The sequence below is a fragment of the Sminthopsis crassicaudata genome, chromosome 6, assembly GCF_048593235.1.
Source record: "Sminthopsis crassicaudata isolate SCR6 chromosome 6, ASM4859323v1, whole genome shotgun sequence".
Taxonomy (NCBI): domain Eukaryota; kingdom Metazoa; phylum Chordata; class Mammalia; order Dasyuromorphia; family Dasyuridae; genus Sminthopsis; species Sminthopsis crassicaudata.
In genome coordinates, this window is record NC_133622.1 from 222,062,250 (window position 1) to 222,075,911 (window position 13,662).

Here is a 13,662-nt window from a genome sequence, read left to right on the forward strand (position 1 = left end):
CTATATTTGTGTAATATACAAAGAATTATAAGAAGCAGTAACAACACAAAGGTATGGAATCTAGGATTCTGTTCAGAATCTGCTTCAGTGGCATTCAAAGTCACTCTATTTATAATTTTGTTCTCTATTCCTGATTTCCTGTGTGTAGGATTTATGGCCATATCCAGTGGCTACCTGGTGCTTCTCCTGCAAAAACACCATCAACAAGTCCAGGATATTCACAGCTCCAGCAAATTATCCAGAAAGTCCCCTGAGACTAGAGCCACTTACCCCATCTTGGTGTTGGTGAGCACCTATGTCACTTTTTATTCGCTCAAGTCCTTTTTCTCATTTTTTCTCTTTAAATTTGATAAACATTATCAGTGGTTGATGTCCACCACAGCTTTCTTGAATGCATGTTACCCAGCCATCAGTCCATTTGTGCTTATTAGCTCTGATTCCCAAATTCTCCATTTCTATTATTCATCCTGGCAAAAAGAAAAGATCCAAAGACTCTCTCTTCCCTACATGTTCCACTGCCCACCATTCTATTTCCACCTTTACAAAAGACTACAAAATCGGCTACTTAAAGTAGCTGATGAGAACAGGTAACAAACATTAGAATTTTGCAGCTTATTAACTAGAAGGGGTTTTAATGATGACAATTATGGTCATTTTGAGCATTTGAATTGAAATTTCAAGTTTGAAAAATACTTTACATATACCTTACATTGAGTCTATCTGCATTGCCTTTCATTCTGAACTTCTTTGTTTCCCTTCCTTTAGGACATTTTGAACTCTCACTCCTGAAATCTTTGTTTTCTCATAAAACTTCCAATTTTTTTCACTTTATTTTTAGTATATTTTTTCAATTATATGAAATGATGCATTTTTACTTTCATTTTTGTAAGATTTTAGCACATATATAGCTTATATCAAATTGCCTGTCATTTAAACAAGAGTGAGGAGAAAGAAGGAGAAAGGAAGACAAATTTGGAACTCAAAATTTTGCAAAAATAAATGCTAAAAAGTGTTTTGACATAATTGGGGAAAAAATAAAATCTTATTTAAAAAAATAAATGCAACTCAACAAGTGTTCAGTAAGTATCTCTAATATACCGGAACTGTCTTAGATGTTACAGATACAAAGGGAAAAAAAACCAGGACCTCTCTTTGAAGTACTTATATTCTACCAGTAGGAAATAATATGTTTTATTAAAAGTACAAGTCATAGTTGGTAGATTCAAGGGGGATAACATAATATCTGGCCATAGAAGTTTGAAAGCTCACAAAGAAGAGGTATGAGACTCATTTGGCTTGGCAAAAAGGCAGAACAAAATGCCAGAAATTGAAGATACATAGTACCTAAATTGGGATTGGGGTTAAGTACCTTTGTAACAAAAAATAAGAGAATGCCTTGGGGTAGATCAGAGTTTTAGAATATCTAGAAGACCTAGAAGAGTGTTTAAAGACCTTTCAGTTCTATGTAATTTTTAAAGATGATGAAATAGATCCAGGGATTTTAGTGAATTTGATTAAAGCAAAGAGAGAATTCAACAAATATTGGATTTGAACCCAGTTCTTCTGATATACACATCAGTGTTCATTCTACTTTATTATACTGTCTTACATTAAAATGTAAGTTTCAAGTCAGTTTCTAAGCTGAATGATTCAGATAACATTGTATAAGAACATTAGTCATCCCCCAATTGATAAATGGCTGAAGATATGAACAGGCAGTTTTTTTTTTAATGAAAAAAGTAGAAATTATATGTGGTCATGTTAAAAATGTTATAAATCATAACTGATTAGAAAATTTCAAATAAAAAGAAAACTTTAATGTAGTCCTCAGAACTACCAGAGTAGCTAAAATGATAGAAGGTGGATAGGAAAATATTGAAGGAGATGTGAAAAAATTAGAATCCTAATGTACCTTTTGTGGATGTCTGAAGTGATCCAACTATTTTGGGAACAATCTGAAATTATGCACAAAGTTATAAAAGCGTGTATAACTTTTAATCCAGCAATACCATTGTAATGTTTGTTTTCTAATGTGGTCAAGGGAAAAAGAAAAGGAACCACGATGCTCCAAAATATTTATAGCAACTCTTTGTTGTGACTAAGAACTGGAAAGTAAGTGGATGCCTATTAATTCGGAAATATCTCAACAAGTTGTGGTATATGATTCTGATGTAAATGTAGTGGTTGTGTGACCATGGGAAAACCATGAGAGAGAGTGAAAACTATAAGGTTTTTCCTATTTACTCAGATCAAGAACTCTAAGTAATATCTCTAGGCAACACATTGTGTTATGAATAGCATATTAGGCCTGTTGATAGCAGTATAATCCATTAAGGCTTCATTAGTAGAACCCTTATTATTAGGTGCTCATGTTGTTGACTAATTCTGGGGAGCTGGTGACTGTAAAGGATGCTTAACGGGTAACAAAATATCTATGACTAATGTTTATGTAGAGAATGTTAGTTTTTAATAGCCAGACTATTGTTGAATGATCATCTATTTTTACTTTTACTATTTAGCTGAAGAGCAAACATGGTGTAACGTACAGAAAACATATGGCATTATATGTTTGAAATATCTACTTTTTTATTCCTTACCCGAATCAGATATACTTTCTGTGACTGAAAGGCAACCTCTTTGGTGAGTCTGCTGAGAGGAGTGACTTCCATCTTTACTATGCTGATCTAACAGGTCAACTCACTCCAAAATTAGCAGTAAGTGATTTTGATTAATTTTCTTCTTGAGTATTCAAAAGTCCAAGGAGCTGCTTTGTAAACAAAGATGTCTAGCTATTCTCCATTTGGATATCCAGTAACTTTTATTTAATCTTCTAATTGCTATATTCTATAACTACTAAGATTTCTTAATTGAATTTCATCTCCTGGTCAAATGTCCTGAAGATGAACATGAATTGCATATCTCCATTTTTTTTCTTTCAGTATTCTTCCTGATTGATGCTATATCCAAGATAGTAAGCTTCTTTCAATATTTCTCTCAAAGTTTTCATATATGAGATATGATTTATGATGAATATCTTCTGTTTTTTTTTTTTCATAGATGTCAAACCATAGATTTGAGGGTGATAGGAGGTTTTCAGATGCAAACAGCAGATGGATAAAATCATTAAGATAATGCTGATGGAGTTGTACAACTATATCACTAGAAAAGCCACATGCTAATTCCATTCAGAGATTTGCTCTGTTCTCAGATTTTCCAACATGTTCATCAGAATGCAGTTTGAATTATTTAGATTATGGGTCCCTGTGAAAATGCAAAACTGTTAACATAGAATTCTTCAAGGCAATTAGCTCCCAAATGTCTTTGGTCTTCATCCCTACCTTTCTTTAAAGGGATCTAGCAGAAAGTAGGTACAATTAAAAGATATCTTTTAAAATTATTTTGCCACAAAGCAGAATTTTGAGGGATTTTTTGGTGAGGCGATTGGGGTTAAGTGACTTGCCCATGGGCACACAGTTAAGCGTCTGAGGCCAGATTTGAACTCTGGTCCTTTTGACTTCAGGGCTGGTGCTCTATGCACTATACCAACTAGCTGCCCCTAGTTCCTTTTTTTAAGGTATGACTGACCATACTTAGTCAAGTGGTCTGTCAATACCAATATATAGTTAAATTTTTTTCTATCTTATCTGAGATAGGATTTCACTGAAGATAGGTTCCAAAGTTTAGTGTATCTATATTCTCCAAGTAAGTAACATGACTTCTTGGTAGTTGACAGTTGGTAGTTAATACTCTTAGGATAAGTTAATTTAATATATGCCATCTTTTAAGCTTACATGTGTAGTTGATAGTTTTTCATATATGGACACATCTCTCATTCCTTTGTATTAATGTGAGGATACATTAAGCAGTAGAATCTGTTCCTTATGAATACTAGAATCCTTTCTTGACTCATGTATCCAAAATAAATTTGTAGAAAAAAAAATAAAAAAGTATTAATGAAACACTGATAAAATACACAGGAGATTAGAAGTTCAGAGAAATAGTAACTAGTAGGACTACTGGAATTACTATGTTAAAATCATTTAACTTATTACTGTTAAAATTATTTAATATGTTAATATATTAAATTCATTTTTAAAAAGCTATAGATGAGACTCAAGGTTTGCTATGTAATTTTCTTTCTGTCCTTTGTATGGAATGATAATATTTATTGCTATCTGTCAAATTCATAATTTTAAAAAGGAAAGAAAAAAATATCCAACCATAGTTCTTAACTTTTATGGCTTGGTCATGATTGGAATAAATATATACATATAGTGTATTCTATTTCATTTTTTCTGAGGTTATTTATATATTATTTTATATACATATATGTGTATATATATACACACATATATGTGTGTGTATATATATACACACACACACATATATGTGTGTATATATATATACATATATATATATATATATACATATGTATATATAATGTGATTGCCTTGAAGTTTGTCACATCCAGCATTCCTTAACTATTTTCTAGAAAAAAAATATTTATAATGTAAGAGTTATAATGATTTAAATATCTCTGGCCTCTCTCAATTGTTATTCCTGAACCATATTGTCCAACACATGCATGTATATGCACACATACACACATTTACTGTGCTCTTCTAGGTCCATCTTTATAGGGTATAACATAGTCATAGATCACTGAGGTATATGTTATTTTCATTTGGAAAGGTCTTAACAAGCTATTCACAGGCTTTCTGTAACTTCCCATCCCTTGAAGCAATGCTTGGATGTAAACTGCAATCATTTCCTTGGTAATCTTTTTGCAAGCACTTTTCATGAGTCCTACAATATAAGATAATGAAATATTCCATCAAGTGATGCTTCTTGTCATCTTTATATGTATAATAAAAGCAACCCCATCAACCCTTTTATTTCTCTCTTTTAGAAAAAGTACCTGTGAGCCATTGAAATACAATTTATAGTGAAAATTTCAAGACAAGCTCTGATCTTTTTATTAGGAATAATTGAAAACCCTCTATTTCATTAAATACTCACTTGTTCCCCTTCAGGATAATGCTTCATTTTGTTGGATAAGTTATTCTTAGCTATGAGTCTATATCCTTTGCTTTCTGGAATAGTATTCTAAGCTCTTTCCTTCTTATAGTGAAAATATCAATCTGATATAGTTTAGTTAGTTACTCCAGTAGAATGTCTGGTTTTTGGATATAGATTTCACATTTGGATTATTAACAACCAAGCTAATGTTTGTGGAGGATATAAAGAGTAGGTGATTCTTAGCACCCCCTATCTCTCCTTTTTCTTTTTTTATAATCAATTCATAAATATTTGTTAAAAGGTGATTGAATAACTAAACTTGAAGCTACGAAGAACAGGATTCAAATTTTACTTCTGACAAATCCTGGCTATGTGGTTCTGGGCAAATCATTTAACCCCTCAGTGCTCTAAGCAGCTAATTCTATACATTATAGAAAAACTGCTAACTTGCATTAATTGGATGAGTTTCTTTACCCTGAAGTCTCTTGTACCAAAGAATTCATAGATCTAGTCCCTGTTTTTGTCAAACTATGTGCAAGGCACTATGCTTGGTGCTAAAGATAAAGACAAAAAGATAAAATAAAAATTAAAAAAATTAAGTTAAAAAGAAAGAGAGACAGAGAAACAGAGAGAGTGCTTTAGTCTGCATTCAGACACAATCAATTCCTTCTCTGGTTAGAGAGAGGATTTTTCATTGTAAGTCCTTTAGAGTAGTCATGGATGATTGTACTTCTGAGAATAGCAAATTCACTTACAGCTGGTTATCCCAGAGCATTGTTGAGTCTTGATGGAAATTAGAGTTCCCCAAAAAGTAGTGGGGATGAGGGAGAGTGTTTCAGGTGTGGAAGATAAACAGTGTAAAGATATGGCAATAGAAGATGGAGTGAGGAATGTGTGAGGAATGGCAAAAAGGCCAGAATGGCTAGAGAAAAGCTTCTTAAACTGTGAGTTGCAAACGCTTTTGGAATCATATTATTGAATGTGGGGGTCATGAAATTATGATTATTAATAAATGTTTGACTTGAATACCTCTTTTATATATATCTATATACTGAATGTCATGTAAAAATTTCTTGGGTGAAAAGGAGTCATAAATGGAAAAAAATTAAGAAGCCCTAGAATAAAACAAGGTGAGCAATTTTTTTGTTCTAATTTTAAATGAGAGAGATAGAGACAGAGAGAAACATGGAGAGAGAATGCAGAGAAAGAGAGATGAAAAGAAAAAGACAAAGAGACAGAATTTCTGTATAACAAATCACAAGAATCACATAATATGCAAATTGGGATATAAGGAATTTATCATTATTTAATCCTTTGTAATTGTTCATTCATGTTTACCTTTTTATGTTTCTCTTAAATCCTGTGTTTTCATTTTAGAGTTTCTACTCAGTTCTAGTCTTTTCATCAGGAATGACTGAAAATCTTCTACTTCATTAAAGATCCATTTTCCTCCCTGCAGGATTATGCTCAGTTTTTTTGGGAGGTAAGCTAATTATGATTTTGAGCTTATATTCTTTGCTTTCTGGAATATTATATTCTAAGCTTTCTCCTCTTTTTAGAGATGATTGCCAAATAGTATGTGATTTTGATTGTGATTCCTCAATATTTGAAATCTTTCTCGTTGGATACTTGTAGCAGTTTTTATTTTGAAGTTTCTTTCAGGGTATTCTTTCTATTTCCACTTTTCCTACCTCTAGTTCTAAGAATCTGGGCAGTATTCTTTTTTTTTTTTTAATTTTAATTTTTTATTAATAGTTTTTATTTACCAGATATATGCATGGGTAATTTTACAACATTGACAATTGCCAAACCTTTTGTACTAATTTTCCCCTCTTCCTCCCCCTCTCCCCCCATGGCAGGTTGACCAAAACATGTTAAATATGTTAAAGGATAAATTAAATGCAATATATGTATACATGTCCAAACCGTTGTTTTGCTGTCCAAAATGAATCGGACTTTGAAATAGTGTACCATTAGCCTGTGAAAGAAATCAAAAATGCAGGCGGACAAAAATAGAGGGATTGGGAATTCTATGTAGCGGTTCATAGTCATCTCCCAGAGTTCTTTCACTGGGTGTAGCTGGTTCGGTTCATTACTGCTCAATTGGAACTGATTTGGTTCATCTCATTGTCGAAAATGGCCACGTCCATCAGAATTAATCATCATATAGTATTGTTGTTGAAGTATTGTTGTTAATGATCTCCTGGTCCTGCTCATTTTACTCAGCATCAGTTCATTTAAGTTTCTCCAGACCTTTCTGAAATCCTCCTGCTGGTCATTTCTTATAGAACAATAGTATTCCATAATATTCATCTACCACAATTTATTCAGTCATTCTCTAACTGATGGGCATGTGCTCAGTTTCCAGTTTCAGGCCATTCCAAAGAGGGCTGCCACAAACATTTTTGCACATGTGAGTCCCTTTCCCTTCTTTAAGATCTCTTTGGGATATAAGCCCAGTACTAACACTGCTGGGTCAAAGGGTATGCACAGTTTGATAACTTTTTGAGCATAGTTTCAAATCGCTCTCCAGAATGGCTGGATATATTCACAACTCCACCAACAATGCATCAGTGTCCCAGTTTTCCCACATTCCTTCCAGCATTCCGCATAATTTTTTCCTGTCATTCTAGCCAATCTGACAGGTGTGTAGTGGTAGCTCAGAGTTGTCCTAATTTGCATTTCTCTGATTAATAATGACTTGGAGCATCTTTTCATATGGCTAGAAATAGTTTCAATCTCTTTATCTGAGAATTGTCTGTTCATATCCTTTGACCATTTATCAATTAGAGAATGGCTTGATTTCTTATAAGTTAGAGTCAATTCTCTATATATTTTGGAAATGAGGCCTTCATCAGAATCTTTGACTGTAAAAATGTTTTCTGGGCAGTATTCTTATAAGATTTCTTGAATCATCTTAACCATTTTTTGGTCATAGCTTTCAGGTAGCCAAATCATTCTTACATTTTCTCTTTGATCTGTTTTCCAAAGTAGTTGTTTTAAATAAGATGGTTTACATTTTCTATTTTCCTAATCATATAACTTTGAATATTTCTTGTTATTTCAGTTAGTGACTTTTATTTAATGTATCCCTTCTTTCAAGAAGTTTGTTTTGTCCTTCCTTTGTAAATTCCTTTTCTAATTCTTTGTTAATTCTAATATCTTTTCCATTATTTTTGTTCCAATGCTCTCATTTCATTTGAAGAAAGTTTTAATTCTTTTAAAAACAAAACAAAACAAAACAAAAAAACCTCTTGCTTTATTTCTTATAAGAATTCTAATTGACTTTGTGTTCAAGCCAAGCTTTCCTTTAAGGCTTTGTTTGTACATATTCTGAAATCATTCATTTCTTTTGGATTTCTGTCTTAAACATCTCTGTCAGCATAATAGCCTTTAAATATAGAATTCTTTTTTGTTTGCTCATTGTTCTAGCCTAATTCCTGACTTCAGATATTTTGTTACAGCTCGGTCCTACATACTTCTGGAGGCAATGTCTAGGTTAGTCCTGTTATTGTTTTCTTGAGAACTGAGTATTGAGTTATTCAAGTTATAGCTCAAGGATAACTCAGTTCTATGTTCCCAAAAGAGTTCAATCCAAGGCAAAGTCATATTGCTCTTTTCCTCCTCTGAGCTCTGGTGTGTGTTTTGGTCTGAGCAATTGGCCTCTGAGTTTGGTTGTTTGGAGTTCTAATAGACATATCTACTGCACTCAGACACTATGAGCTAGACAGAAAGTTTTGCTAGTTCAGAGGGATAGAATTTCAAGCTTCTCTTTAGTCTGGTATTATTGCCTTGATTTTCCTGCTGTAGACTTCCAACTGAGCTGGAGAACAGAACTGAGATGCCACTCTGCTTCTGGAATCTAAGCCACATAGCTACTGTTTACTTCTGAACTTGTTCTCAACTCATACATAGCCTAGGACTTATGACTGCTCCTCATCCTGGTAATTAATATATGCCCTTATTGCATAACAATTGCAATAGTTGCTGGTGGGTTTGGTTGCCTGGAGTTCTCTCCCTAGTTCAATCCATTCTTCATTTAGCTGCTGAAGTGATTTTCCTAAAGTTACTCCCTTACTCATTTAACTCTAGTGGCTCTTTATTGCTTCCAGGATCAAATACAAAGTCCTATGTTTTGGCATTCAAAGTCTTTCATAATTTAACCCACACCTATCTTTTCAGTCTTCTTACATTTTACTCTCTAATATGTACTCTTTAGTCCAATGATACTGGGTTCCACAAACAGGATATTTCCTCTTTTGGCTCTTAGCATGTACTCTAGAACAGGCCTTCTTAAACCTTTTCTACTCGAGACCCCTTTTTACCCAATAAATTTTTATATGACCCTGGGTATATAGGTATATAAAATAGGTGCACAAATCAAACATTCACTGATAATAAATCATGACTCCCACATACAGTTTAAGAAGCTGGGTTCTAGAACACTCTTTTCTCAACCCTGACTACTGACCTTCCTGGCTTCCTTTAAGTCACAATTAAATTCTCACTTTCTAAAGGGAAGTCTTCTCTAACTCCTCTTAATTTTAGTGTTTCCTTCTGTTAATTATTTTATTTATTTATTTATACTATATATTGTTTGTTTTGTATAAATTTGTGTATTGTCTCCTTTATTAGATTGTAAACTCCATGAAGACAAGGATTATTTTTTGGCCTTTTGCTCTGGTGCTTTGCATAGTGCTTGGCATCTAGTAGGCACTTAAATGTTTCTGGAGAAAACAGCAAACTACTCCAGTCTCTGCCACGAAAACCTGAAAAGACATAATGAAGAGTTGAACATGATTGAAAATGATTAAACACAATAAATATTGATTGATTGAATTCTGTCTCCAGTGTCCTAGGAACTCTTTTTCCCTATAGTGATCTGGTCAGAAATATGACTCACTAGGACTTTTAATCTTGGACTTCCCAACTAGGAAGTCCAATTAGGATTCAATCTGGCACCTTTTCTAGATTTGTTTGGAAAAGGTATTTTTTGTGTGTGGGGTAGTGATGGGGGGGAAGCTCACTGTACTTTTTCCTGCTACTCTGCCATTTTGATTTCCAATCCCTAGCACTATACTCTGCAGAAGAGCATCTAATTGTATTGAATTGAATTTTCACCATATCCCTGGCTTTAGAATTATTAAAATAATTTTTTTCTGCCTATGGTCTTTATAGTCTGCCTACCCCATTCTATAGAGACAGAGGTGGGATGGGGAGTATTGGAAAAAAACAGGCCCTCAATTCCAGTCTATAGTACGTCTTCCCAACACATTCCCATCTCACATACCTATCCACATTTCTGGACACAGCCCAATTACTCCCTTTTCCCTTTCAACATCCAGAATCATGTTAAATGTCAAACAGGAGGAGACTCAGGTTAAGTACAGAGGTTCTGGTCCTTTTGCAAATATGGCTCTTTTTATTTGTTGTCATTGTTGTGGAGTGGGATATGGTTGCCCAGAAGGGCAAGCAAAACAGTTGTTTTGTTATTTAATGTCACATGCAAAAATGAAAATTTGCTTAGGTAAATCCAAAATAATATGTGTAGGGAATGGGTTGCTTATTTATTTAAATAAAGATCTGCATTTTTGATGTTGTAGAGGGCCCAGAATTGTTTGGATAACTTTGATCATGAAATTTAGAGTTGAGAGTGTTAGGGCACACTTTGGCAGGCACTGCCAAAAGTTTTTGCGGGGTTTTTTGCTGATGGTATGCTAGATCATTGATGATCTAATGTGTGATTGTGCTACTCTTGTGAAAAATAAGGACATCTAATTTAACAGGCAAAATGTCAATCACATCAATAAGCAAGTATTAAGCACTTACTATGCACCAAGAAAAAAAGGCAAAAACAGTTCTTGCTCTCAGAGTTGATAATCTAACATGGAAGATAATCTGTAAATAATGTACAAATGTGACAATACAACATATATTGTGGATAATCTCAGAGGGAAGATATCAAATTAAAGAGGATTAGGAAACTCTTTTAAAATATATAGAAAATAGGGCTAAGGATGGACATAGGATCTAAATATATAAGTAGCTTCCATGCTAGAAAACTCCTTCTAGACATATTGGCATTTTCTTTGCAATTCATAATTCTTAGAAAGATCCCTAGAGAACTGAGACTAAATGATTTGCCTGTGGTTACTCAGCTAGTATGTCATAGGTAGGATATGAATGAACCCAGATATCTGGGTTCATTCATATCCTACCTCTGACATATATATATAAACAAATAATATATATATATATATGTGTGTGTGTATATGTATGTATATATATACATACACATACACACACAAATAACTAATCTAGGAGAAAAAGAATAAAATAGCCACGTGAAGTGAGAAAGTTTTATAGACATTTGTCTGCATATTGGTATAGCCTGCATAATAACTGAGTGTTAGCTGGGAGCATCTCGATCTCTGTGTAATGAAATACATATAGACTCCATCATCACCTCCATTTCCTACACAAACCTTTATCTTGCAAAAAAAAAAAAAGTGTTTTAGAATATGACTATCAGTGAAAGCGCTTAAAATATTTAGAAGCGTGTTATTATGTTGTAATGGAGATTCCTTTCCCTTAGCCCTAGGATCTGGTAAATTCTTCCCCACGGAAATGCTACTTTTCAAAGGCTTCCACAGTAAAAGTACGAGAGAATTAGCATGAAACTGGCAGGGTCAACAGTGTCTTCACCCATCGGGATTCATTTGTAAATAGCGATCACTCTCCTTCTTCAATGATCCTTCTCTCAGACTACTACGAAGTTCCAATCAATCCAGGTGCAAATAGACTTGCAAAAAAGGGGTGTACTGGAATAAAAGGATGTAGGCGCCAGGAAGAGTAGGGGATGGATCGGGACCAAACAAAATATTTTCCAGAGAGTTGTAAAAACCCAAATATCTTGGGTTTTAATGCAACAAAATTACTAGATGGGCGTGGAGGTCGAACCAGAGAGAAAAATTACGTTCAATAGAACGAGGGTGACGGCAGAATAGGTCATTTCTAATCAATTACTCTTATCCAAAGTCAAAGCTGATTCTCCGATCCGCAGACAGTGACATTGTAGCAAGTTTATGCCTTTTCTTCCAAGGGTTCCTAGATTTACTCTTCAACGTTCACTTTCTGCAAGGGCTCAGATTTCAGGGGCGGCTACTAATAGAGGCTTAGTAATGTTCCACTGACTGATAATGGGGAGGGTGTTTTCTAGAACTAATTAATGGCAGCATTTCAGCATATCTGGATGGTTCATTTTCCTCAGCGTTCCGTCAGGCTAAAATGCCCAAATGGACAGCGGCCGGAACTGGTCTAATTCGGGCCCCGGGCCTTCGGGAAACAAAGCAGTAATCCCCCGCCCCCGGTCCCGCTAAAGGTCTTCCCGGAGACCCTGGCGCAGCCAGGGAAGGCAGCGCCCGCGGGGTCAGAGCTAGGGTCACCCCCGCGCCGGCCCCGCGGGCAGCTCTCTGGCTTCCAACCTCGGGCCCCCCCGCGCCGTGCGCACCTCCTCCAGGCCGGCCACCCGGCTCGGGAGCGTCCCGAGGGAGGGAGGGACGGAGGGGCTGGCTCCCGGCCCGGCCCCGCGCGGATCACACCCCAGCCCCCGTCACCCTGCGGGGGCTAGTTCAGTGAAATGTGCGTTTCTGCGGCGCCCCCTCGGGCTCCCCGCCCCTCCTCTGGCCCGGTCCGGGTCCACGAGGCTGGAATGCGGTCGGTAGTGGTTCCGCTAGGAAGAAGCTTTCCTCAGCCCCGTGGAGCCCGGAGAGCCCGGCCCCGCCAAGCTGGAAGGGGGTCGAGCGTAGGGGCGGGGCGGCGTGAGGGGGCGTGCGCGTGTGCGCGCGCGTGGGCCAGGAGGCGGGCGGGGCAGAGGCGGGCACGGGGGCGGGGGCGCGGGCGGGCGCGCGAGGGGGAGGTGCATCCTGGGAAATCCAGCAACATGGGGAGAAGCGGCGGCTCCTGCTCCTCCTGCTGCCGCCGCCGCCGCCGCCGCCGCGGGTCCGGGCCGCCGCCGCTGCCGCTCCCGCCGCCTCCGCCGCCGCCGCCGTCTCCGCGCCCCTGAGCGAGCCGGGCCGGGCCTCGGCGCCGCCGCCCGCGCCCCTGGGCCCGCGAGCATGTGAGGGCTGCCCCGGCCGCCGCCGCCTCGCCTAGCCTCGCCTCTCCTCCCCGTCCGGGCCGAGGGCCGCCCCGCCGCCCGCCCGCGCCCTCCGCGGCCCCGGTATGGACAGGACCTACCCGAGCCCGGGCTTCGCGGAGCCGCTACAGCTCGGGCCGCCCGCTCCCCGCCGCCCCCCGCTCCTCCCGCCGCGGTCCAGCCCCCCCGGTCCCGCGCCCGCTCCGGCCCCCGGCCCTGGGCCTACGAGCCTCGGGGACCCGCGGGGGGCGGCGGCGGCGGTGGCAACGGGGGCGGCGGGGAGCGGCGGGAGCGGCGGGAGCGGGGGCGGCCCGAGTCCGAGCCGCGGCCCCAGCAGCAGCAGCGGCAGCAGCAGCTGCAGCAGCAGCGGCAGCAGCCTCAAGGCCAGGTAAGGGAATCGCCGGGCGTCTGGCCCGGCCCGGGGCCCATTGTTGTCAGCCGATGCCGGGCCTGGGCAGCGGATGGGCCCGCCCTTTAAACGCCCAGCGCGGGGGCCGGGGAGTCCC

General features: G+C 38.4%; 1 protein-coding gene across 1 annotated transcript in view; it reads left to right on the plus strand.

Moving 5' to 3' along the window:
• The first annotated feature begins 13,126 nt into the window (after window positions 1-13,126).
• Window positions 13,127-13,662, plus strand: part of QSER1 (glutamine and serine rich 1) — a 75,546-nt gene continuing 75,010 nt past the window's right edge. The window contains exon 1 of the mRNA XM_074276745.1: window positions 13,127-13,544. Within this exon, the coding sequence (XP_074132846.1) occupies window positions 13,243-13,544 (302 nt within the window). The 5' untranslated portion in view covers window positions 13,127-13,242. The remainder of the gene's footprint in view (window positions 13,545-13,662) is intronic.